At 46.7% G+C, this 24153-nt stretch overlaps 1 protein-coding gene across 5 annotated transcripts in view; it reads right to left on the bottom strand.

Moving 5' to 3' along the window:
- Positions 1-24153, bottom strand: part of camkk1a (calcium/calmodulin-dependent protein kinase kinase 1, alpha a) — a 242381-nt gene that overhangs the window by 60060 nt on the left and 158168 nt on the right. For all 5 annotated transcript variants that reach the window (XM_068007926.1, XM_068007925.1, XM_068007923.1 and 2 more), the window contains 5 exons: positions 20593-20644; positions 15768-15901; positions 11753-11789; positions 9211-9232; positions 9021-9109 (listed from right to left, as the gene is read on the bottom strand). In XM_068007926.1, the coding sequence (XP_067864027.1) occupies positions 9021-9109; positions 9211-9232; positions 11753-11789; positions 15768-15901; positions 20593-20644 (334 nt within the window). The remainder of the gene's footprint in view (positions 1-9020; positions 9110-9210; positions 9233-11752; positions 11790-15767; positions 15902-20592; positions 20645-24153) is intronic.

Genomic DNA, 24153 nt, shown 5'->3' with positions numbered 1-24153 from the left:
TCCGCCGTGATCTAATCGAATGGCGGAACAGGCTTGAGGGGCTGAATGGCCTCCTCCTGTTCCTAGAGGAGCACCGGCAGAGACCCGCCCCAAGGGTCAGTGCTTGGCCATTGCTCGGGAGGCAGCAGTGCCGTGAGTGGCCGGAGTAAACGCCAGATTCCAGCATCACTTGCAAAATAATTTCTGGCAGCAGGCAGGCTTAGAGTTGGCCTGCTCACACAGCCAAGCAATGTAGGGTTCGTGTCACTGGCCTGTGCTCAGCTACCGAGGAAGGACTGGTGACCATTAATGAAGTCACAATTGTACGTGCAGCTATTTTTTGTTGTTGACGGGCTGTGCTATAAAATCTGCCCCTAGAAGTGAATGGGTGGATTACACAGCATCAGCAGCTCAGCATATTACAAAGCTACTTCTATCTGATGTGGTTCTACGATAGAAAGGGGGCGTAAGAAGAAATGCAGAAGTGATACTGAAGAGTTGGATAAGACTGTGTGGGAGAGAGAGTACTGCAGAACTCAGTGACAACCCTGGCTCAGTGGTAGCACTCTCGCCTCTGAGGCAGTCGGCTATGGGTTCATAGTCCCACTCCAGAGACTAGAGCACAAAATCTAGCCTGACAATTCAGTGCAGTACTGAGGGAGTGCTGCATTGCTGTCTTTCAGATGAGATGTTAAACCGAGGCCCTGTCTGCCCTCTCAGGTGGGTGTAAAATATCCCATTGCACCATTTTGAAGAAGGGAGGGAAGTTCTCCCCGGTGTCCTGACCAATATTTATCCCTCAACCAACATCACTAAAAACAAATTATCCAGTCATTCATCTCATTTGCTGTTTGTGGGATCTTGCTGTGCTCAAATTGGCTGCCGCGTTTCCTACATTACAACAGTAACTACGCTTGAAAAGTATTTCATTGACTGTGAAACACTTAGGAGTGTTTTAAAAAGTGCCAAATATATCCAAGTTCATTGTTTCTAAAGGAGAGACATGCAAGGCTCAGAAATGAGAATCAGGATAGTCAGAGAGAAGAAACAGGCATCATAAGTGACTAACAGTGCTACTTACTTTCAGTATTTTATTTATAAATTGCTTTTCTCACTTGTCCCCTCTGCCACAATCTCGCCCGCATTACGTAAAACCTCCATGCCAAAAAAAGTTAGCAAACACAGTAGATCAGTGGTGTTCCCCAGGGGTCAGTATTAGGCTCACTGCTCTTTTTGATATATTAATGACCTGGACTTGGGTATGCAGGATATAATTTCAAAGTTTGTAGATGACACGAAACTCGGAAATGTAGTAAACAATGTGGAGGACGGTAAGAGACTTCAGGAGGACACAGGCAGACTGGTGAAATGGGCAGACACATGGTGGATGAAATTTAACGCAGTGAAGTGTGAAGTGATGAATTTTGATAGGAAAAATTAGGAGAGGCGATATAAACTAAATAGTACAATTTTAAAGGGGGTGCAAGAACAGAGAGACCTAGGGGTGCACATACACAAATCTTTGAAGGTGGCAGGACAAGTTAAGAAGGATGGGGCCCTGGGCTTTATTAATAGAGGCATAGAGTAAAAAAGTAAGGAAGTTATACTAAACCTTTATAAAACACTGGTTAGGCCTCAGCTGAAATATTGTATTCAATTCTGGGCACCGCACTTTAGGAAGGATATCAAGGCCTTAGAGAGGGTGCAGAAGAGATTTACTAGAATGGTACCAGGGATGAGTGACTTCAGTTATGTGGAGAGACTGGAGAAGCTGGGATTGTTCGCCTTAGAACAGAGGAGGTTAAGAGGCGATTTGATAGAGGTGTTCAAGATCATGAACGGTTTTGACAGAGTAAATAAGGAGAAACTGTTTCTAGTGCAGCAAGGTCAGTAACCAGAGGACACAGATTTAAGGTGATCGGCAAAAGAGCCAGAGGCGACATGAGGAAACATTTTTTTACGCAGCGAGTTGTTCTGATCTGGAATGCACTGCCTGAAAGGGCGGTGGAAGCAGATTCAATAGTAACTTTCAAAAGGGAATTAGATAAATACTTGAAAGGAAAAAAACTTACACAGCTATGGGGAAAGAGCAGGGGAATGGGACTAATTGGATAGCTCTTTCAAAGAGCCGGCACATGCACAATGGGCCGAATGGCCTCCTCCTGTGTTGTACCTCCTATGGTACAATGAATTGATGTCGGTTTAACAAATACTAGTGGATTTCAGTGCTGATGGTAAACTAGAGCAGAGTTTCCCATCAGTTTAAAGGAAATGACTCAGCTGTAATTTTCACCACAATCAGTCAGCAGAATGTGAGATGCTAACAGCCCTTAATGGCTCTACCCGCAGGCTTCATTACTGCTGCTTTCATTATAGGCCCATTTTACAAGATCAACACCTCACAACAAAAGTTTTTTTTTCACTAAAGCTTCTCAAGATGGAAAGCAACAAGGCTAATACTTGATTTAAGACTGCAGTGCAGAACACTACAGAGAGAGTGAGGACAAAGAACACAATGGCGCCAAGAGAATCAAGCCTTAATAAGATAGACGGGCCTAGAAATTGGATAGCATCTGAATTGGGCCGCAATTCTGGCACGGGCCTAATGAGGCTGGCAGCAGGCTCACGCCAAATTGGTTTGCCGGCCTCATTAGACTAGCACTGGCGAGCTGCGGACGCCGGTCGTGGCCTTGTGATTTTATTTCACGTGCGATGCATCGTGGGCAAATCAGGAGTGCCGAGTTTCATGATTTTCTTATAAAAGTCATTGCCAAATCCTGTTTTTTTTCCCTGAGTTTAGTTTATCTGGACACTATTGACTAGTCTGACACACGAGAGCAGTGGGCTGATATTATCCCAGTGACTTTCCACCAGGGTTACCTTGATAGTCCGCCATAGCTTCAGATAAACCATGTTTATGCCGATCTTCCACTGAAGTTACGACGGCCGATGGGAAGAATCCCCTCCCCCCCGCCCCCCCAGCCCCGGGAAATTCCAGACGTATATAGTGCACCATGGGGTAAATTTTACAAATTCCTGCCTGATTTCCCAATGCCATTCCTGGTGGACAAAGCTCCATACCTGGATCGCAAGTTCATAAAATTAACCCCTCGCATGTCACGGGCTAGCATGAAGTGACCTACAACATGTCTCATCTAAAGCGTTCACAAGAGAAATCAGGAGACGGACACCTGAGAACAGTGTGAGGGGCCATTGGAGACTGTCAGAATTTAATGTTGGATCATAGGACAGAGTCGTGCACACTGTAGGAATGCACCCATTCCATAGTGAAATAAAGACCTTCTACAGCAGAAGTGTACACAGGTTGCATTTACACAATGCAGTGAGCTCGTTCGACCTGATATCAAGAGTGGAGGAGTTTGAACATTAAGCAGGAAGACTCTGACTGAATAGTCCAGTTTTGTGTGGTGTTACTGAAACTCAATCTGACAAGTGTTTGTATCCACACAACATGTAACATCTATAATATATTCACATTCTTCTGTCTACATGCACTGATTGTCAACTTTTCCATTATAAATTCCTGTTGGTATTAGAATGAATCCCTGCACTATTGATGTGTTAGAGAGCAGGAATATCAGGAAATGGAGAGGGGGGCCAGTGAATGCCCAGAACTTGTACAGGAAGTGACCTCTGGGTGCTATAGTTTGGGCTTGTTGAAGTAATTATTACCGGTAGAATCGATACTCGATGTAAAGCCTGCCATCTAAAGCTCACATATCGCACATGCAGGGGGTCATTTTAGCTTTTGGTGATAGTGTAAAAGGGGCGATTTCGGATCAGACGCCCAATACACCCCAGGCCCGATTCTCTTCTCCACTGAAGTGAGGTGAGTCTGCATGTGACCTTTAACCTTTTTGTATGTTTGTTGGTAAAATGGTAAGTTGAAAATCACAGTGTGCGAATGTTTTCTGAAAAAGTAATTCATTGTGTAAAGTTCACTGCAATACTTTAACATGAAAGAGGGTATAAATGAAAGTCCACTATTATAAATCACTGCTGTTTTAAAAGTGGTGACAACAGATTTAAATGCAAGAGCATATTATTGAGATATATTTTTAATTTTACTAATCGATTGTCCATGGTTTTACACACAAGGAGCCAAAGCCAAGTGTAGTCTTCAGGTGAAGTAGGATTAGAGGGCGAGGGTTAATTAAACTGGGGAACACAGATGTAATTCAGTCCCTGGTTTCAATTCCAACTATATCTTCTTATTTTGTTAGTCCCATTACAAATTTCTGTGGCCACATTTATAATGAAAACTTCATATGTAAACTTGTCACGCTATAATTACACCCTCCCACCAGTGGTGGCGTTGCAGTGTGGGAGGGTGTAATTACAGTGTGACAAGTTTGCATAGGAAGCTTCCATTATAAACACACATAGGAATTCATAATGGAAGAAGTTGACAGGAAGTGGGCTCATACATAAGATATTTAACATATTATCATTATTGGAACAAGCACGTTTTAAAAAAATTAATCATTGTTGGAAAATGGGCATCACTGGCATGGCTGGCATTTATTGCCCATCCCTAGTTACCCTTCTTGAACCAGTGTGGTGAAGGTGCTGTTAGGGACAGAATTCCAGGATTTTGACCCAGCGACAATGAAGGAACAGCCGATATATTTCCAAGTCAGGATGATGCGAGACCTGGAGGGAAACCTGGAAGTGATGGTGTTCCCAGGCACCTGCTGCCCTTGTCCTTCTGGGTGGTAGAGGTCGTGGGTTTGGGAGAGGTGCTGTTGAAGAAGCCTTGGCGAGTTGCTGCAGTGCATCCTGTAGATGGTACACACTGCAGCCACAGTGGGCCGGTAGCGGAGGGAATGGATGTTTAAGATGATGGATGGGTTGCTGATCAAGTGGACTGCTTTGTCCTGGATGGTGTTGAGTTTCTTGTGTTGTTACAGCTGCACCATCCAGGCAAGTGGAGAGAATATTCCGTCACACTCCTGACTTGTGCCTTGTCGATAGTGGAGACTTTGGGGAGTCAAAATGTGCAAAAGCCAGCTAAGATTATGTCAGCTGTCATAGAGGACACCTCATTGACTCTAGGGGATAATAACACACTCCAGGGGCACAGTGGCAACAGGACCACTGCTCTGTGGATGGGATATGCAGCACTAACAGCTGCCCCTAATGATAGATTATTCCAGTTTAACTGATTGGGGAGGACCAGGGGACACGGGTTTAAACTATGGAAGAGTAGGAATAGACTGGATGTTGGGTGGTTCTTCTTTTCCCAGACAGTAGTGAGCCTCTGGAATGGGTTGTCGGCAGGTATGGTGGGTACTGACTCTCTGCCTTCAAGAGTGAGCTGGATTAGTTCCTGACTGGGACGGAGATCGCATCATATAGAAGGTAAGTGTCTTTATAAATAATACTCGGTCTGTGTGATCTCCTGAGGGGGTCGGAGAGGAATTTTCCAGAGTATTTTTTTCCCTTATTGACCCTGGGTTTTTCTCTGTTTTATTTTACTCTTACGCAAGTGTAAAAGAGGCATAAGCAAGAGAGAAGAGAACTGTTCTAACATGCTGCTTTGGAGGAGTTATGGAGAAGGGAGAATCTTTTTTTAGCAGAGGAACTGTCAAGAGTATTGCTAGAGCAGGTGGGGGGAGCTGACAGAGAGAGTTAACAATATCTCAACTGTGGCCTGAACTTGGAAGCTGGCAAAGAAGAATTCTGCTGAGCTACGTAAGGTCACCAAGGTAAGTGTACTCCGACTTTTCATAATTTCATATATTTAACATAATTTAAAAGACATCTCAATAACAATTCTGCACCATCAAGGAGGGACAATGCCCAGCTCGCCAGCAATGGTCCATCTAATTTGATAAAGTACAGGTGTGCCCATGTTTTACCAGGGCACTTGGCACTGCTGCCATCACAGTGTGTTTACCGTGTGACCCCTGAAATGTGGCAAGCAAAAGTAAAAACCAAGCACAGTGCCCACACAAAGTACTGGCATGCTGCAAACCCACACACTCACATAAGGTGCTAGTCTTGGCACTTGGTTGACACATATCTCATATTTCTTATTCCGACATATGTCCCTATTCTATCTGCTTGCAAGAGAAGGCCACACAAAACCGGCATTGAAGACTGCAGATAGGTAGAGGTTTACCTAAGCTTCAACCCTTGACTCCTAACAAGGAGAACGGCCTGGAGATTCTGAGCATGGCAGCAATACAGGAAGCGGGGAGGCCCTCCCCAAAGATATGTAGCTCTTCTGATCCTCTAGGTGCCCAAGAGGAGGTGGTGTCCAAGCCCAATGATCAGCACCAACTGAGCACCTCACGTCACTGAGTATCACCCATTCTGACAGGGCAAGTACCAGCACTGCTATAGGCCCTCGAGGGGAGGGGGTAATTAATAAGCAACAGGAGGGAGTGCTCGGTCTTAGTTGACATGAACGTTGGTCTTTGGACGGATGCAGTTTATTTGAGGGTGGAAGGACTGGGTGAGATGTTTGACGTGAACGTTAATGCAGGAAGCAGGGATTGTTCAGCTGAAGCACTCTTCAAAGAGCAGCTGCCAAAGACCTCTGGCTGCAGGCAAGTGAGGAGGAGCAAGTGCAGGTGGAATTGGGGAGGTTGCAACCTGCTGGCTGGTGGACCAGTTCCAGGGCTCCAGCATCTTCCCAGTCCAGGGATTCAGAGGTCACAAGGCCCGCCTATAAATGTAGTTTGGTAGCTCAGCACCAGCAATTCATGTAGTAATTTGTGAGTGTAAGCAGCCTGTACAGGGTAAGGGTATCTATGGAGCAGTCCTCAACCCCCATCTGTGTAGTGCTGCATGACCACCTGACTGAGCTGTGGACCACCTGGCCAGTCCAGGGCACTCTTCACTGGAGCCCCCCCAAGGCTAAGATCCTAATCTCAGGCATAGCTTCCAGCATTAATGCTTTGATTGAGGTTCTCGGGACCTTGTGCCCCAATCAATGGCAGACAGTCTTGTCTGGATTTACGCTTTTGGGAAATCAGATCGAGAGGGCCATAAACCAGGGCTTAGACAGCCTCACTGCTGCCCCTATGGATCTCTGGGCATTCTGAGGGAGCGCCCAGCAGTAGCAGAATGGCAGGCGTTGGGATGGATGGCAGAAATAAATCTCAGGGACACGCCACATCTGTACCACCCAGCTGCACCGCTCAAATGTGTACAGATGTGTTTCATAGCGTCATGCCCAGGCAGCCACCGTGTCAATACTGCAGTTGCAGAGCCATGTACAAGCCCAGCACAATGGGGTGCTGAGCCACCTCAATCCCTAGGGCCAAACATTGGCACCCAGGAGCCATCTACACCACTTCCACCTCCCACTGGATGAACACTTAAAAGGAGCAAACAGGAAATAGGAGATATAGACCGTACACTGACTAAAGGGAAGCACCAAGGCAGAATCACACAGTGTAAGAGGTAACAGTGCAGTACTGAGGGACTGCTGCACTGTCAGAGGTGCCGTCTCTCGGATGAGATGTTAAACTGATGCCCTGTCTCAGGTGGACGTAAAAGATCCCATGGTGCTATTTTGAAGAAGGGCAGGGGAGTTCTCCCAGGCGTCCTGGGGCCAACATCTATCCTGCAACCAACATCACTAAAACAGATTATCTGGTCATTTGTCCCTTTGCTGTTTGTGGGATCTTGCTGTGCGCAAATTGGCTGCCGTGTTTTCCTACATTACAACAGTGACTACATTTCAAAAGTACTTAATTGGCGGTGAAGCACTTTGGGACGTCAAGAGGTCGTAAAAGCCATTGCATCAATACAAGTTCTTTCTTATTCTTTTAATAGAATTTTAGACAATTCCTACTTCACTCTGCCCTGAGTCCTTTAGCTATGAAAGCTGTGGATAAGTAGGAGCTATCTATTCACATCAGTGCAAAATCCATTCCTATCCATTCAGGTGTAAACTGCACACCCAAATTGGAAAATTCTCCCTTTGTAAATGGAAAGTGCAGAAACATCCAGCCACATATGTTCATTTTATTTTTTTGTGTCACTAAATTTTTAAAAATCCAAACTTCTTTGGGAAAATGAATGGCATAAAATTGCTCTTACATAGAGCCGGCACAGGCTCGATGGGCAGAATGGCCTCCTTCTGTGCTGTAACGATTCTATGATTCTATGATGCTAAATCCTTAGTGGGAACTGAACCTTGGATCCTGAGCACAGCTACATGATGGAGAAAATCCGCTCACAGATACACCGTTTACAATGGGGCACACTGGCACCCGTAGATCATTTACTCTGAGCTTCAGTGAGATCCCTGCACAAACTGGAAATAATTCATCTCACAGAACTCACAAATCTTCCCATTGGCATGAAGTGACTGTGCTCCAGTTCACCAAATTCCCACTCACTCGGTGACACCGCTCTGCGAGTATTTGTGAGAAAATAAACTTTATGTTTCGGAAACCGCTGCAAAAAGACTCAAGGGTAGGGCGTTGTAAGGCTGGCCTCTGGCCCGAGCTCTCTCGACAAGTGCGTGGTTCAGAGAATGAAACACTGAGGTAAACGCTTCTGATTTCCCAGTCACTGAAATGAATCACCAGGTGAGCTGTGAGCTCCGTGCCCGATTTCCCAATCTAAGCTCCAGTCGGGTGAGGCTCTTTGCTGGGAGCGTCACTTCACAAACTCTACTCTTTAAAGCTTATAGCCAATATTAATCTTGGATATTAAATAGAACGTATGAAACACTACGCTCTGAATTTAAACAAATATTCATTCACTTCTTTTGAACTGTGAAGATTCCAGAATTCTAAAAACATAAAGGGCAATTTCCTCAAAAAACATTTCAAATTAATATTTTTAATGGACCAAATCTGTCACCGCCATTTCAAACTGTTTGATAATTGTTAACTGTAAAGGCCAAAAATGGCATCAAAAGTTCAAGCACTAAATAATCTATTCAAGGTGATTGTTGAATTAAAACAACAACCACATCATAAGATGGGAGATTAATATCAAATGTGGTAAACATGCAATAAAGCAGTTGCAATGGGAACGTGGTATTTAACACTCACAGTATTCAATGCCCATGATAATATCTCTGAAGTAGAAATGTGCCTGTTCCTCCGAGAACAGAGTATCAGTTGGAACCTCCATCACGGGACTAAACAGTGGAGAAGAAACGATGGATAGAAGGGAGAGTTAGATGAGCGACAACACCAAGCGTTAGAAAATAGCAGGGTTTACTACTGATTCAGGACTTACCCTTTACTCATGAGTTCAAATACTGAAAGCACAAGATAAAGAAAGAAAATCAACAGATGAATAAAAAAATTCAAACAGGAATATGGCAATAGATTATGTGTTAATAATGGAACAAACTTCAGATTTTAATCATTTAAATTTTAGGTTTCTTTTTGTTCTATATGATTTAATCTAATCTACTTCTTCAGATGTGTTGTTTTTCCCTTTAGAAGTTGTTCAAACACTTTTCTCATCTTGTTTCTGCTTCCTCCTAGCTCCCCTAGAAGTGCAAACAAATTGTAAACGCTTATTTTGACTGGCTAATGATTGGCTTCATAGACTTTCAAGTTGCGATCACACAGTGTGATATTTATAGCAGGCACATTAGCATGAATCAAACATGTCAACAAGTAATAAACACAACCAAATATCGAACACGTAAACAAATATCAAACATGTAAACAAGTAACAAACAAGTATTGAACATATTAACAAGCATTGAACACTTAGTAAATATCGAGCATGTTAACAAGTATCGAACTCATAAGCAAGTAATGAACACAGAAACAAGTAGCAAACGTGTTAACAAGTTCATGGTCCATCTTAAACAGGTTAATGCACTTGCTAAAATAGCAGACAAAAGACCTTCATACACACGAGTTCATTACTCTCTCTTGTTAACATGTTCAATACCTGTTAACATGTTCAATACCTGTTAACATGTTCAATACTTGTTTACGTTACATGTCATTATTTCACAATATCACACAGTGCAGTTTGGGTTCTAATACTTGTACATTACTCAGTCTTATATAACGTTCTCAGACTTAACCACTCGGAATTTCCTCGCGAGCTCTCCCAATCGGCCGCTGTAACGTCAGCGGAAATATCGTCGGAACCCCCAGGTGGAGGTAAATAGGGTTTCTCCCAATCTTCCGCCAAAGTGACAGGAATGGCTGTCAAAGCCCAGTGGCTGGTTCAATAAACGCGAAGGTCAGAAATCCAGCCTGGAGCTGGCTACACTCCAACCCGTTATTTGATGGCTGGAGAAGTGGAGAATGAAATCACAGAGCAGAGGGTGGCCCTGTTTGCCCCTCCAGATCACCCTCCCCATAGGACAACATGGCAACATGCCTAGAAGGAGGTGGAAGCGTTGTATTTGAGAGCTATAACTACAGCTGGCAGTGCCAGCCCTGTGGTGTCCTTGCAGCAGACGGCACAGCTTCTGTCACTGCCTCCAAGATCTAGCTCCTCTGGTAAATCCAGGTAGGGCGGCCTCTGTCTGTAAACGTGGGTGCAACCCGACCGGTCACACCCTGCATGGCACCCCTTCCCTCCATCCTCGAAAAACCACTAACTCACCATTGGGTAATCCCCTTGTGCCGATATTCTGGATATTCCAAAAGAGAAAATGGAAGCTCCAAAACACTTGACACAGAGTGGGTGAAATTCAAGTGATGCTGGAATCTGGCGTTTACTCCGGCCACTCACGGCACTGCTGCCTCCTGAGCAACGGCCAAGCACTGACCCTTGGGGGCGGGTCTCTGCTGATGCTCCTCTAGGAACAGGAGGAAGCCATTCAGCCCCTCAAGCCTGTTCCGCCCCTCAATTAGATCATGGCTGATCTGTACCTCAACCCCATTTAGCCCCCCTTTGCTCCATACCCCTCAATACCCAAATCTAATAAAAATCTATCGATCTCAGTCTTGAAAGCTCCAATTGACCCCCAGCATCCACAGCCTTTTGGGGGAGAGAGTTCCAGATTTCCACTCCCCTTTGTGTGAAGAAGTGCTTCCTGATTTCACTCCTGAACAGCCTAGCTCTAATTTTAAGATTGTGCCCCCTTGTTCTGGACTCTCCCACCAGAGGAAATAGTTTCTCTCTATCTAGCCTATCGAATCCCTTTATTATTGTAACCACCTCAATCAAATCACCCCTCAACCTTCTAAACTCAGGGGAATATAAACCAAGTTTATGCAACCAGCTGATAATTTAACCCTTTAAGCTCTGTTATCATTCTGGTGAATCTGCGCTGAATCAAAGCAGCTGAGCGACACGTTTGTCAAAGAAACAACGAGACGACACTTCCACTACATGACAATGTTTACCAACTCAAGGGACATGATCACCTCACCAAGTTAAGAAACAATACGAAGGGTACGCCAGAATCACTAATATCAACACACCGCTTAAAACCTATACGAAAACTCTGGCCCTGAAATGTCGTGCGAGTTCTCTCGGCCTCTCATTGAGGCCCGTTTGGTCTCCTGCTGAAATTAGGTCAGGAGACCGAGGGAAAACATTGGCGGAGACCGAGAGAGCCCCTGCGGAATTTCAGCTCCGTTGTTTATTTAATTAGAGGTTGTGTGTTGCTCATGATGCTACCCCAGGGCTGGCACCTTGTAACTAGGAAAGATCAGCAGCATGAAGTCAACATCACATTCCCCAGGAGAACAAGGTGCAAGTATCATTATCATCAGACAGATTGAAAAACGCTATTTGGTGTGAGTAAATGTCAACCTAAAACATTGCGAGCTCTGGTCTAAGAGAGTCACTCACATACCCATGTGCAGATGGTCTTCTGTGGGGTCATCCAGAACCTGAAATATACATGAGAGAGGGAATTCACATGATGGAAAGAAAGAAAAAAGGAAAGAAAGATTTGCATTTCTATAGCGCCTTTCGCAGCCTCAGGACGTCCCAAAACGCCTTAAAGCCAAATGAAATACTTTTGAAGTGTAGTCACTGTTGTAATGTAGGAAACATGGCAGCCAATTTGCGCACAGCAAGATCCCACAAACAGCAATGAAATAATGGCCAGATCATCTGTTTTAGTGATGTTTGTTGAATGATAAATGTTGACCAGGACACCGGGAGAACTCCCCTCGCTCTTCTTCGCTCTTTTACGTCCACCTGAGAGGGCAGACGGGGACACAGTCTAACATCTCATCTGAAAGACGGCACCTCCAACAGCGCAGCATTCAGTGTATTCAGTGCTAAAGAGTGGATCTAAGATTCCCGGCACAAGTAAATTCATCAGCAGCCCGATAAGGTACAGAACGAGCAGAAAGCCATTGCAGTCAGACTGACTGCTCTCATTGACTCTGTGAGCCGCTGTTTCACCTTGCCTCAGAAGGGAACAGTTATTGTGTTAGAAAACTCTCTCAGCGAGGGTGAGAAGCTGAATTCACAGGGTAGTCAGATGTCAAGTACAAGATACAGTAGCAACCGGTCAGGCAGCTAGCATCCTCTGATTTAATAGAAATATTAAATAACTTTAAAATCCATCAGTTGGAATTAAAACCTGTGTCTATCATTTCAAGTTTGTACTCAAGCTTAACTTTTTTTTTTAAACACTTTCTCTCGTGAATCCAAAGATTCACATTAGTTCATCGACTGCCTGCTGCAGAACATTCTAGATCAGGCTGAGGCAGCCCAGGAAATAGAGTTCTCCGTCCGGGCTGAGGTAATACAGTGCTCCCAGAGCAGCAGAGAGGCAGAAATTATTTCCTGGTGTGCTTGTCTCATGTTGTCTATCTGCCAGTAGCAAAGCTGACAGGGAGCATGAGGTTCAATGATTAAATAATGCGATTGGTTCGGCTCATAGGAAGCAGTGTCAGTCAGAGAGTTACTTACTGGAAATGATTTCAAGGGAACAGTAGTCGGGGGGAGGGGAGAAGAACTTTGCAATGGCTCAATGACAAGAGAATTGGGCGATCACATTACTCAGGAGGGAGGGAGATGGGAGATCGGAATGACCAAAACTGGTGAAATTTGCCAAATGTACTGAATTATTTATTTCACAAAATTCATCCAATTTTCATATTTGGCAATCTATTGTTCCCAACCCTCCCGGTTTCGGCTGGAGTTTCCCAAAATTGGTGGTTCCTCTCCCGAGTGCTGCTCCTCGCAACTCGGGAGAGAGGTTTGTTGTACCGCCAGTTGGCGTACCTGCGTCAGCGCTACAGTCTGTCCCTGTGCCGGGTGAATGAGCTCCAGGACATTGCTCCACCTCCCCTTCAGCTTATATTCAGATGCCCGTTACACTGGGCTCCACTGTATAATTTCCCGCCTCCGACCCGGTAACATCACCCTCACCGCCACAGAGAGCCGGGGACCAACCGGTGTCGGCAACACTCGAGGATCGGGAGCTCAGGAATCGGGGGGCTCAGGGGAAAGAGGGAGACTGGGGGATGGGGGCTCGGGGAGACAGGGAGACTGAGGAATGGGGGCTCGGGGAGAGAGGGAGACTGAGGAATGGGGGCTCGGGGAGACAGGGAGACTGAGGAATGGGGGCTCGGGGAGAGAGGGAGACTGGGGAATGGGGGAATGGGGGTACGGGGAGAGAGGGAGACTGAGGAATGGGGGTACGGGGAGAGAGGGAGACTGGGGAATGTGGGTTCGGGGAGAGAGGGAGACTGAGGAATGGGGGCTCGGGGAGAGAGGGAGACTGGGGAATGGGGGTTCGGGGAGAGAGGGAGACTGAGGAATGTGGGTTCGGGGAGAGAGGGAGACTGGGGAATGGGGGCTCGGGGAGAGAGGGAGACTGAGGAATGTGGGTTTGGGGAGAGAGGGAGACTGAGGAATGGGGGCTCGGGGAGAGAGGGAGACTGGGGAATGGGGGCTCAGGGAGAGAGGGAGACTGAGGAATGGGGGCTCGGGGAGAGAGGGAGACTGGGGAATGGGGGCTCGGGGAGAGAGGGAGACTGGGGAATGGGGTCTCGGGGAGAGAGGGAGACTGGGGAATGGGGGCTCAGGGAGAGAGGGAGACTGAGGAATGGGGGCTCGGGAAGAGAGGGAGACTGGGGAATGTGGGAATGGGGGTACGGGGAGAGAGGGAGACTGAGGAATGGGGGCTCGGGGAGAGAGGGAGACTGGAGAATGGGGGCTCGGGGAGAGAGGGAGACTGGGGAATGTGGGAATGGGGGTACGGGGAGAGAGGGAGACTGAGGAATGGGGGCTCGGGGAGAGAGGGAGACTGGGGAATGGGGGCTCAGGGAGAGAGGGAGACTGAGGAATGGGGGCTCGGGGAGAGAGGGAGACTGGGGAATGGGGGAATGGGGGTACGGGGAGAGAGGGAGACTGAGGAATGGGGGTACGGGGAGAGAGGGAGACTGGGGAATGTGGGTTCGGGGAGAGAGGGAGACTGAGGAATGGGGGCTCTGGGAGAGAGGGAGACTGGGGAATGGGGGCTCAGGGAGAGAGGGAGACTGAAGAATGGGGGTTCGGGGAGAGAGGGAGACTGGGGAATGGGGGTACGGGGAGAGAGGGAGACTGGGGAATGGGGGTTCGGGGAGAGAGGGAGAATGAGGAATGTGGGTTCGGGGAGAGAGGGAGACTGGGGAATGGGGGCTCAGGGAGAGAGGGAGACTGAAGAATGGGGGTTCGGGGAGAGAGGGAGACTGGGGAATGGGGGCTCGGGGAGAGAGGGAGACTGAGGAATGTGGGTTCAGGGGGAGAGGGAGACTGAGGAATGGGGGCTCGGGGAGAGAGGGAGACTGAGGAATGGGGGCTGTGTGGAGAGAGGAAGACTGGGGAATGGGGGCTGGGGGGAGTGAGGGAGACTGGGGAATGGGGGTTCAGGGAGAGAGGGAGATTAGGAAATGGGGGCTGTGGGGAGAGAGGGAGACTGGGGAATGGGGGTTCAGGGAGAGTGGGAGACTGGGAAATGGGGGCTGGGGGAGAGAGGGAGACTGGGGAATGGGGGCTGGGGGAGTGAGGGAGACTGGGGAATGGGGGCTGGGGGGGAGAGATGGAGATTGGGGAATAGGGGGTCAGGGAGAGAGAGTGAGACTGGGGAATGGGGGGAGAGATAGAGATTGAGGAATGAGGGGGGAGAGATGGAGACTGGGAAATGGAAGCGAGAGATGGAGACTGAGGAATGAGGGGAGAGAGACAGAGATCAGGGAATGGGGAGTGCGATGGAGAATGAGGAATGGGGGGAGAGATGGAGACAGGGGAATGGGGGGAGAGATGGAGACAGGGGAATGAGGGGGGAGAGATAGATATCAGGGAATGAGGGGACAGATGGAGACTGGGGAATGAGGGGACAGATGGAGACTGGGGAATGAGGGGACAGATGGAGACTGAGGAATGAGGGGACAGATGGAGACTGGGGAATGAGGGGACAGATGGAGACTGGGGAATGAGGGGACAGATGGAGACTGGGGAATGAGGGGACAGATGGAGACAGGGGAATGAGGGGACAGATGGAGACTGGGGAATGGGGGGAGAGATGGAGACAGGGGAATGAGGGGGGAGAGATAGAGATCAGGGAATGGGGGGGGGGTGCGATGGAGACTGAGGAATGAGGGGACAGATGGAGACTGGGGAATGAGGGCTCGTGATCAGGTCTCACGTGATCAAGCGTCACATGGTCAGATGTCATGTGGTCAGAACATCACGTGATCAAATCTCTAGAAATGCCTCCAACCAGAATTGGAAATCCATTGAGATTGTCCCGTATATCAGATTCGTCAATTGAAGAATTAATTCAGCCGTGCCCTGTGCTCTCTATAAAAAAAACTTTACTGTGATTCGTTGCACTAAGCATGCAGGCTGATCACTAACCAACTCACCTCTACCAGCTTAACAATGTTGGGATGGTCAAGTTTCTTCAGTATGGCTATCTCCTGATAGACCCTCTCCAGGGGCGCCGGGGCCTTTAACTGTTCTCCGGATGGGGGTTTCGATCCCCTAGGAGGAGGGCGACCTAGAACCCAGAATAAGGACTGAGCGTAACTTCGAATGATAGCAATGATCTTATTGAGCTTCCTTCAACACAAGGTCCCTCGGACACAGTCCAGAAATAAAAAATGGTGTTTCACTGTTGTACAAGCAATGAAACCAAATTGGAAGGCCACTGAAGTCTGTGAACGATGGATTCCACTTTGCTGTGCTCTCAGCACAGGGTCTGACTTGACAGAAGTGCAGAGGTCAGCAGGCCGGATTTGCTGAGCTCCTGAGGTCAGCAAATCCGGCCTGCTGAGGTTTCAGGTATGACCCTTCTACTTAACTCTGTTAAGAGACGCTCCCCATCCCCCAAAACATTAACTGAACCCTCCTGCCCCGGCTTCCCTCCCTCTCCCCCGACCATTCCCGCTGGCCCCCGGCAGAGGTCTCCCGTTGAACTCGCTCCGCTCCGGCCCGCCATGGAATTCTACAGCGGAAAAGAGGAGGTCATTCATCAGGCTTGTCCCTCGAGAGATTAACGGCATTGCCGGCCAATTCAGGACTGTGAGCGGAAACACAAGCTGATTTTATAATCCTTACTCCCCAATGCGACGCCTTATGTGTTGATATTTATAGCAACAAATTCACTGTGGGTGTGGAACAGGCCGGTTAAAACGGGCTGTGGAATTATCTCAGATATTTCCAAAATCCAGACAGGCTGCATTCTGGAGGTTTCACTTAGGCCTATTTCATTTCATTTTTAAACCAATCATTTTGTTTTTTTGGTGCCCACATCAACATTGCCCGCTCTCTCCCCCTGCAGAAACCTCCGCTGTTTATTCCCCACACTGGGGTCTTGAGGCGGGAAACAGGCTATGGTGAATCAGCAGCCCTGTCTTACACTTTGCCCGATTTTCTTTACCAAGTGGCTGCCAACTCGCTATCGCCCGACCTGCCGAACCGACCAAGGCACAATTCACCCCCTCGGACTCTGGGATCTCTCTCTTGCATCCATGTTTCAGAATGACCCGGTGTGTGTTTGCTCCTTGGTCAGTGACCTGTGAACTATGGTGGGGCCTGCTACCTGCTCAGAGGTCAGAAGACATTTCGGTGGTGGGGGGGGGGAGGAGTATGTGAGATCTGGGTACAAATTCCTAAATCCAGTTCAATTTTATCCCTTAACCTCATAGAATCACAGAATCCTAGAACGGTTACAGCACAGAAGGGGGCCATTCGGCCCGTCGAGCCTGTGCTGGCAATCCAGCAACCTTGTGTGTTTGATGGTGAGAAGCCAATCCTCCTTAAATCGAAGCAAGACCTTGTAGCAATGTTTGGGGTTGGCAGCACAATTAAGAAAGTTCTAAATGTGCTTATTATGTGGTCTGTTTTGCTGGGAGATGTCAGTGTTGATTAACGGAACTCTTTCTTCAGGAGCTGGTTTGAATTTCTAGCTCTGTGATCTGTCTTTTAATGTGGTCAATGTTAGAGATTGCAATCTGATCACAAATGCTCATAGTTCGGGCTCTATGGATGGCAGCTGTGTGAACAACGCACATCGAGCTGTGGGATGCCAACCTGCCCTGGCACATCAAGAACAAAACAGGTCGGGCCACAAGTACGGTGGCATTACTGAATGGCACAATGCCAGAACATCATAATAGTTTGTTTGTAACTTGTTAGCTTTAATTTTAACTTAATCTCTATTACAGGATTTTTAAAGTGGATGTGACAGAGGTGAAAGGTGATGCATAAAGAAGCATGGATTGAGAACGGCTCAGTCTCCTTCTGACCCATTCCTTCTTTAAGTCATGTACGATAGAGGGAGAAAGAGGGAAAGAGATAGATAGATTAAACAGAGAGAAAGGGAGAGAGAGAGAGAGAGATGGGGATAGACCAAGAGACTGAGAGAGAAAACTTGCATTTATAGAGCACTGTTCACAATCGCAAGACTTCCCAAAGAGCTTCACAGGCACAAACAGCAATGAGTAAATAATCAGATTATCTGTTTTAGTGATGATGGTTGAGGGTTAAATATTGTCCAGGACACCAGGGCGAACTCCCCTGCTCTTCAAAAAGTGCCATGGGATCTTTTACATCCACCTGAGAGGGCAGACAGGACCTTTGTTTAATGTTACACCTCCAACAGGGCAGCATTCCCTCAATACTGCACTGAAGCACCAGCTGAGATTACGTGTTTGATGACACTCCTGTGAAGCGCCTTGGGAGGTTTTACTACCTTAAAGGCGCTATATAAATGCAAGGTGTTGTTGTTATTGTTGTTAAACAGAATCCTCCCACCACACGCCGTCCTAGAGCCCAGGGCAGAATCTCTTCCTCACGTAGTCTACAAAACAGCAGGGAGAATTCAAAATGAAAACTTTTGATTAAAAAAAAACAAATACGGAGTGGCTGGTTACTCTCGGTGTGACTGGTTACTCGCAGTGTGACTGGTTATTGTGTGACTGGTTACTCGCGGTGTGACTGGTTATTGTGTGATTGGTTACTCACAGTGTGACTGGATATTGAATGACTGGTTACTCGTGGTGTGACTGGTTATTGTGTGACTGGTTATTGTGTGACTGGTTACTCGTGGTGTGACTGGTTATTGTGTGACTGGTTATTCACGGTGTGACTGGTTATTCGCGGTGTGACTGGTTATTCGCGGTGTGACTGGTTATTGTGTGACTGGTTACTCATGGTGTGACTGGTTATTCGTGGTGTGACTGGTTATTGTGTGACTGGTTATTCGCGGTGTGACTGGTTATTGTGTGACTGGTTATTGTGTGACTGGTTATTCACGGTGTGACTGGTTATTGTGTGACTTGTTACTCGCGGTGTGACTGGTTATTGTGTGACTGGTTATTCGTGGTGTGACTGGTTATTCGCGGTGTGACTGGTTATTGTGTGACTGGTTACTCGCGGTGTGACTGGTTATTGTGTGACTGGTTATTCTCGGTGTGACTGGTTATTGTGTGACTGGTTATTCGCGGTGTGACTGGTTATTCACGGTGTGACTGGTTATTGTGTGACTGGTTATTCGCGGTGTGACTGGTTATTGTGTGACTGGTTACTCGCGATGTGACTGGTTATTGTGTGACTGGTTATTGTATGACTGGTTATTCGCTGTGTGACTAGTTATTGTGTGACTGGTTATTGTGTGACTGGTTATTCGCTGTGTGACTAGTTATTGTGTGACTGGTTATTGTGTGACTGGTTATTCGCTGTGTGACTAGTTATTGTGTGACTGGTTACTCGCGATGTGACTGGTTATTGTGTGACTGGTTACTCGCGATGTGACTGGTTATTGTGTGACTGGTTATTGTGTGACTGGTTACTCGCGGTGTGACTGGTTACTCGCGGTGTGACTGGTTATTGTGTGACTGGTTATTGTGTGACTGGTTAATCGCGGTGTGACTGGTTATTCACGGTGTGACTGGTTATTGTGTGACTGGTTATTGTGTGACTGGTTACTCGCGATGTGAGTGGTTATTGTGCGACTGGTTATTGAGTGACTGGTTAATCGCGGTGTGACTGGTTATTGTGTGACTGGTTATTGTGTGACTGGTTATTCGTGGTGTGACTGGTTATTGTGTGACTGGTTACTCGCGGTGTGACTTATTATTCGCGGTGTGACTGGTTATTGTGTGACTGGTTATTGTGTGACTGGTTAATCGCGGTGTGACTGGTTATTGTGTGACTGGTTATTGTGTGACTCGTTACTCGTGGTTTGACTGGTTATTGTGTGACTGGTTATTGTGTGACTCGTTACTCGTGGTTTGACTGGTTATTGTATGACTGGTTATTGTGTGACTCGTTACTCGTGGTTTGACTGGTTATTGTGTGACTGGTTACTCGTGGTGTGACTGGTTATTGTGTGACTTGTTACTCGTGGTTTGACTGGTTATTGTGTGACTGGTTATTGTGTGACTCGTTACTCGTGGTTTGACTGGTTATTGTGTGACTCGTTACTCGTGGTTTGACTGGTTATTGTATGACTGGTTATTGTGTGACTGGTTATTGTGTGACTGGTTACTCGTGGTTTGACTGGTTATTGTGTGACTCGTTACTCGTGGTTTGACTGGTTATTGTATGACTGGTTATTGTGTGACTGGTTATTGTGTGACTGGTTACTCGTGGTTTGACTGGTTATTGTATGACTGGTTATTCGCAGTGTGACTGGTTATTGTGTGACTGGTTATTGTGTGACTGGTTACTCGTGGTGTGACTGGTTATTGACTGTGAGACCATTTACTCTGATTGGTTACTTGTTGTGTGTAATGGTTACTGTGACTGGTTACCCCCGGTGTGACTGCTTACTCACAGTGTGACTGGTTATTGACTGTGAGACCAGTTACTCTGTTTGGTTACTCATGATGTGACTGGTTAATCGCGGTGTGACCCAGTAGCCTGTGCTCATGAAACAGCTGCTGGTGTTGGCCATCGTTATCAGGTTGACAGCAGCAGAACGTCTTGTCGTGCTGGGCCTGTCATGAATAAATTGCTGATCAGAAGCTCCCACATTAAGCAACAGGTATTAGTAGAGATCCATCACCCGCTCTGTATTCAACATGAAAGGCCCATTGATCCTTTTATGTGACACCGGCCCACTTGTGAGATAAATGCTGCAATCTAAAAACCAAATGCCTGGCATTAGGCAGATTTTGTCTGAATAGAATCCAATTTAAATAAACAAGCTGACTCGGATCTGGGAACAATTTAGAGCACACTTACGTGGAAACCCATACTGCTTCATTAGCTTCTTTTTAGAAAGTACCTTCATGGCCTGTGGAGAAAGAGTATCCCTGTTAGAACCATGGACCATTACTCACATTACCAAATCTGATCTCTTATTGAATACTATAGCAAAGCTTACAACAAGCAATCTGACTTCGCAATGTGTCAATTAAATGCACATGGTAAACATAGATACAGAATTGCATGGACCATATTTAAATGTGGAAACGTATCCAGACCCCGCGAATCCATAGTGGGCCGTTTGTGTTGTGTTGTGTTTGCCCATGTGCTGCCGCCACTAATCACGCCAGAGTTTGTGGGGTCAAGGGTCAAGGGGCAAGGGCAGGAGGTGCAGGCCTTTAGTGCCTTGGGGGTGGGGGGAGGGAGGCTCCTTTCCCCTCTCATCAGAAAGGACAGCTTAAGCGGTTGGCCAGAGGGTGGAGAGGCTGGATGTGACAATGTCCTTCTTTCTAAATGGGCAGCTTCTAACTATTGAAAAAACATTTGGCCCCTCCGTCTGGGGGTCCAAGTCTCGACACCGGCCTGGACCCTCAGGTGGGACCTACTTCTGCTGGGGTTTCAGAGAGGTATCCATAATGAGAGCATCCGTTGATGCTAGACTGGGTCCCAATTGAGGACTGGAGTGCAGGATGCCCACCATGTTCTCCAGTCACCTCATATGACAGAAAACTCTACACTGCTGGAGCACTACATTCAGGCTAAAACCACTTTCTGGTTTATTTACAAGTAAAACATTACACTGAAGCAAAAAAAATTAAGCCAGATACTAAACACTCTCCCAGGATGTAGCAGTTCATGAAATAAACAGCCAGTCAGTCTGTAGTTATTTGAGATGAGATGTTGCAACATAGAATAAGAGTCTCGAATGTCCCACATGGCCTTTTCAGAACATTTTATACCGTTCAATCCCTTTAATGCTGTCAGTCATTTGTGATCAAAGACATAATACATGATGTGGAGATGCCGGTGATGGACTGGGGTTGACAATTGTAAACAATTTTACAACACCAAGTTATAGTCCAGCAATTTTATTTTAAATTCACAAGCTTTCGGAGGCTACCTCCTTCCTCAGGTGAACGATGTGGAAATCATTTCCACATCGTTCACCTGAGGAAGGAGGTAGCCTCCGAAAGCTTGTGAATTTAAAATAAAATTGCTGGACTATAACTTGGTGTTGTAAAATTGTTTACATAATACATGGATATGTTTGCACAGAATACTAATGAGATGCTAAGACACACTGTTGGGGATTTCAAGCACCACAGTGTGCAAAGAATTCACACAAAATAAACACTATCTCAAGTAATTTCCTGATTAACTCGTTTGCCTGGGGTAAATTTTGACTTTGTGCGATAGTGTAAAACGGGTGATAGCAAATCAGCAGACTGTTTTATATCGCACCCATTTTTATTTCCAAATGGTTAACAAAGAGTCTCTTCACTTTCCAATTGGTATGGGAAGGTGGGGCATGGCCAGGATTGACATGACAGGTGACCAATGGGGGAGCGTGGCAGTGAGGTGGGAGGGCATGTGATGAAACCGCCTGGAATATGTCCAATCAGAGTTGGCAACTCTAATAGCCAATGGTAGGAGAGTTGTGAATTTGGTGTCAGCTCTAATCTAAGAATAGAAAATCACCTTGAGTCTTTGGCAAGTTCCTGTCTCTGTGTTCGTAGATGAAGGAAAAAAATTGGACCTTTCTCATGTAAACAAACCACGGTGTGTAAATTGGGAAGGCTGGGCAGGATAGGCTTTGTCTTCTATGCAATCCTATTCGTCCTTTCTACACTGGGTCTGGTTGGTCAGCCTCAGGTAGATACTAGAGGATCATGTGACCAGATCCATTACAAACACAGGATAGCCAACCTGTTGAAATTTGAACCTAGTTCTCTGTTACAGAAGGAGCCGCAAACAATCGGGTCACTCTCTCCAAGAGTGTAAAAGTGAAAGGGTACATGCACCCTCTCTCTCTTTATAGACCTAAAACAACAACTTGCATTTACATAGTGCCTTTAACATAGGAGAACATCCCAAGGGCCGCAGGGCTCAGTACTAGGTCCCTTGCTTTTTGTGATATATGTTAATGATTTGGATATAAATGTAGGGGACAAGATTAAGAAGTTTGCAGACGAAAGAAATATTGAACGTGTGGTTGATAGTGAGGAGGAAAGCTGTAGACTGCAAGAAGATATCAATGGACTGGTCAGATGGGCAGAAAAGTGGCAAATGGAGTTCAATCCAGAGAAGTAAGGTAATGCATTTGGGGAGGGCAAACAAGGTAAGGGAATACACAATAAATGGGAGGATACTGAGAGGTGTTGAGAAAGTGAGGGACCTTGGAGTGCATGGCCACAGATCCCTGAAGGTAGCAGGACAGGCAGATAAGGTGGTTAAAAAAGGCATACGGGATACTTTCCTTTATTAGCTGAGGCACAGAATATAAGAGCAGGGAGGTTATGCTGGAACTATACAAAACACTAGTTAGGCCACAGCTTGAGTACTGCATACAGTTCTGGTCACCACATTACAGGAAAGATGTGATTGCACTAGAGAGGGTACAGAGGAGATTTATGAGGATGTTGCCAGGACTGGAGATGTTTAGCTTTGAGAAAAGATTGGATAGGATGGGGCTGTTCTCTTTGGAACAGAGGAGGTTGAGGGGGGATTTAATTGAGGTGTATAAAATTATAAGGGGCCTAGATAGAGTGGATAGGAAGGACCTATTTCCCTTAGCACAGAGGTCAATAACCAGGGGGCATAGATTTAAAGTGATTGGTAGAGGATTAGAGGGAAGCTGAGGAGAATGTTTTCACCCAGAGGGTGTTGGGGGTCTGGGGGTCTGGAACTCACTGCCTGAAAGGGTGGTAGAGGCAGAAACCCTCAACTCATTTAAAAAGTACCTGGATGTGCACCTGAAGTGTTGTGACCTACAAAGCTACAGACCAAGTGCTGGAAAGTGGGATTAGGCTGGGTGGCTCATCTTCAGCCGGCACGGACACAATGGGCCGAATGGCCTCCTTCTGTGCCGTAAATTTTCTATGATTTTATGATTTCTAAGGCGCTTCACAGAGACGTAAGTAGACAAAAAATGGACATCAAGCCAAGGAAGGAGATATTAGGAGGGGTGACTAAAAGCTTGGTCAAAGAGGTGGGCTTTAAGGAGGGTCTTAAAGGAGGAGAGGCAGAGAGGTTTAGGAAGCGAATTCTAGAACATGCGGCCTAGACAGCTTAAGGCAGGGTGGCCAAAGTTGGGGCAAAGGGGAGAGATGCACAAGAGGCCGGAGTCAGGGGAATGAAAGATTACAGAGATCGGGAGGTGCGAGATCATGGAGGAATTTGAACACAAGGATGAGAATTTTAAATTGGAGATGTTGGAGGACAGGGAGCCAATGCAGGTCAGGAAGGATAGGAATGATGGGTGAGCAGGACGATGCAGGACAGGATACAGGAAGCAGAGTTTTGGATGAGTTGAAGTTTATAGAGTGTGGAGGTTGGGAGGCCGGGAAGGAGGGCATTGGAATAGTCAAGTCTGGAGGA

This window comes from Heptranchias perlo, chromosome 28, assembly GCF_035084215.1.
Source record: "Heptranchias perlo isolate sHepPer1 chromosome 28, sHepPer1.hap1, whole genome shotgun sequence".
In the NCBI taxonomy this organism is placed as follows: Eukaryota; Metazoa; Chordata; class Chondrichthyes; order Hexanchiformes; family Hexanchidae; genus Heptranchias; species Heptranchias perlo.
This window is presented reverse-complemented; position numbering and strand designations above follow the sequence as displayed.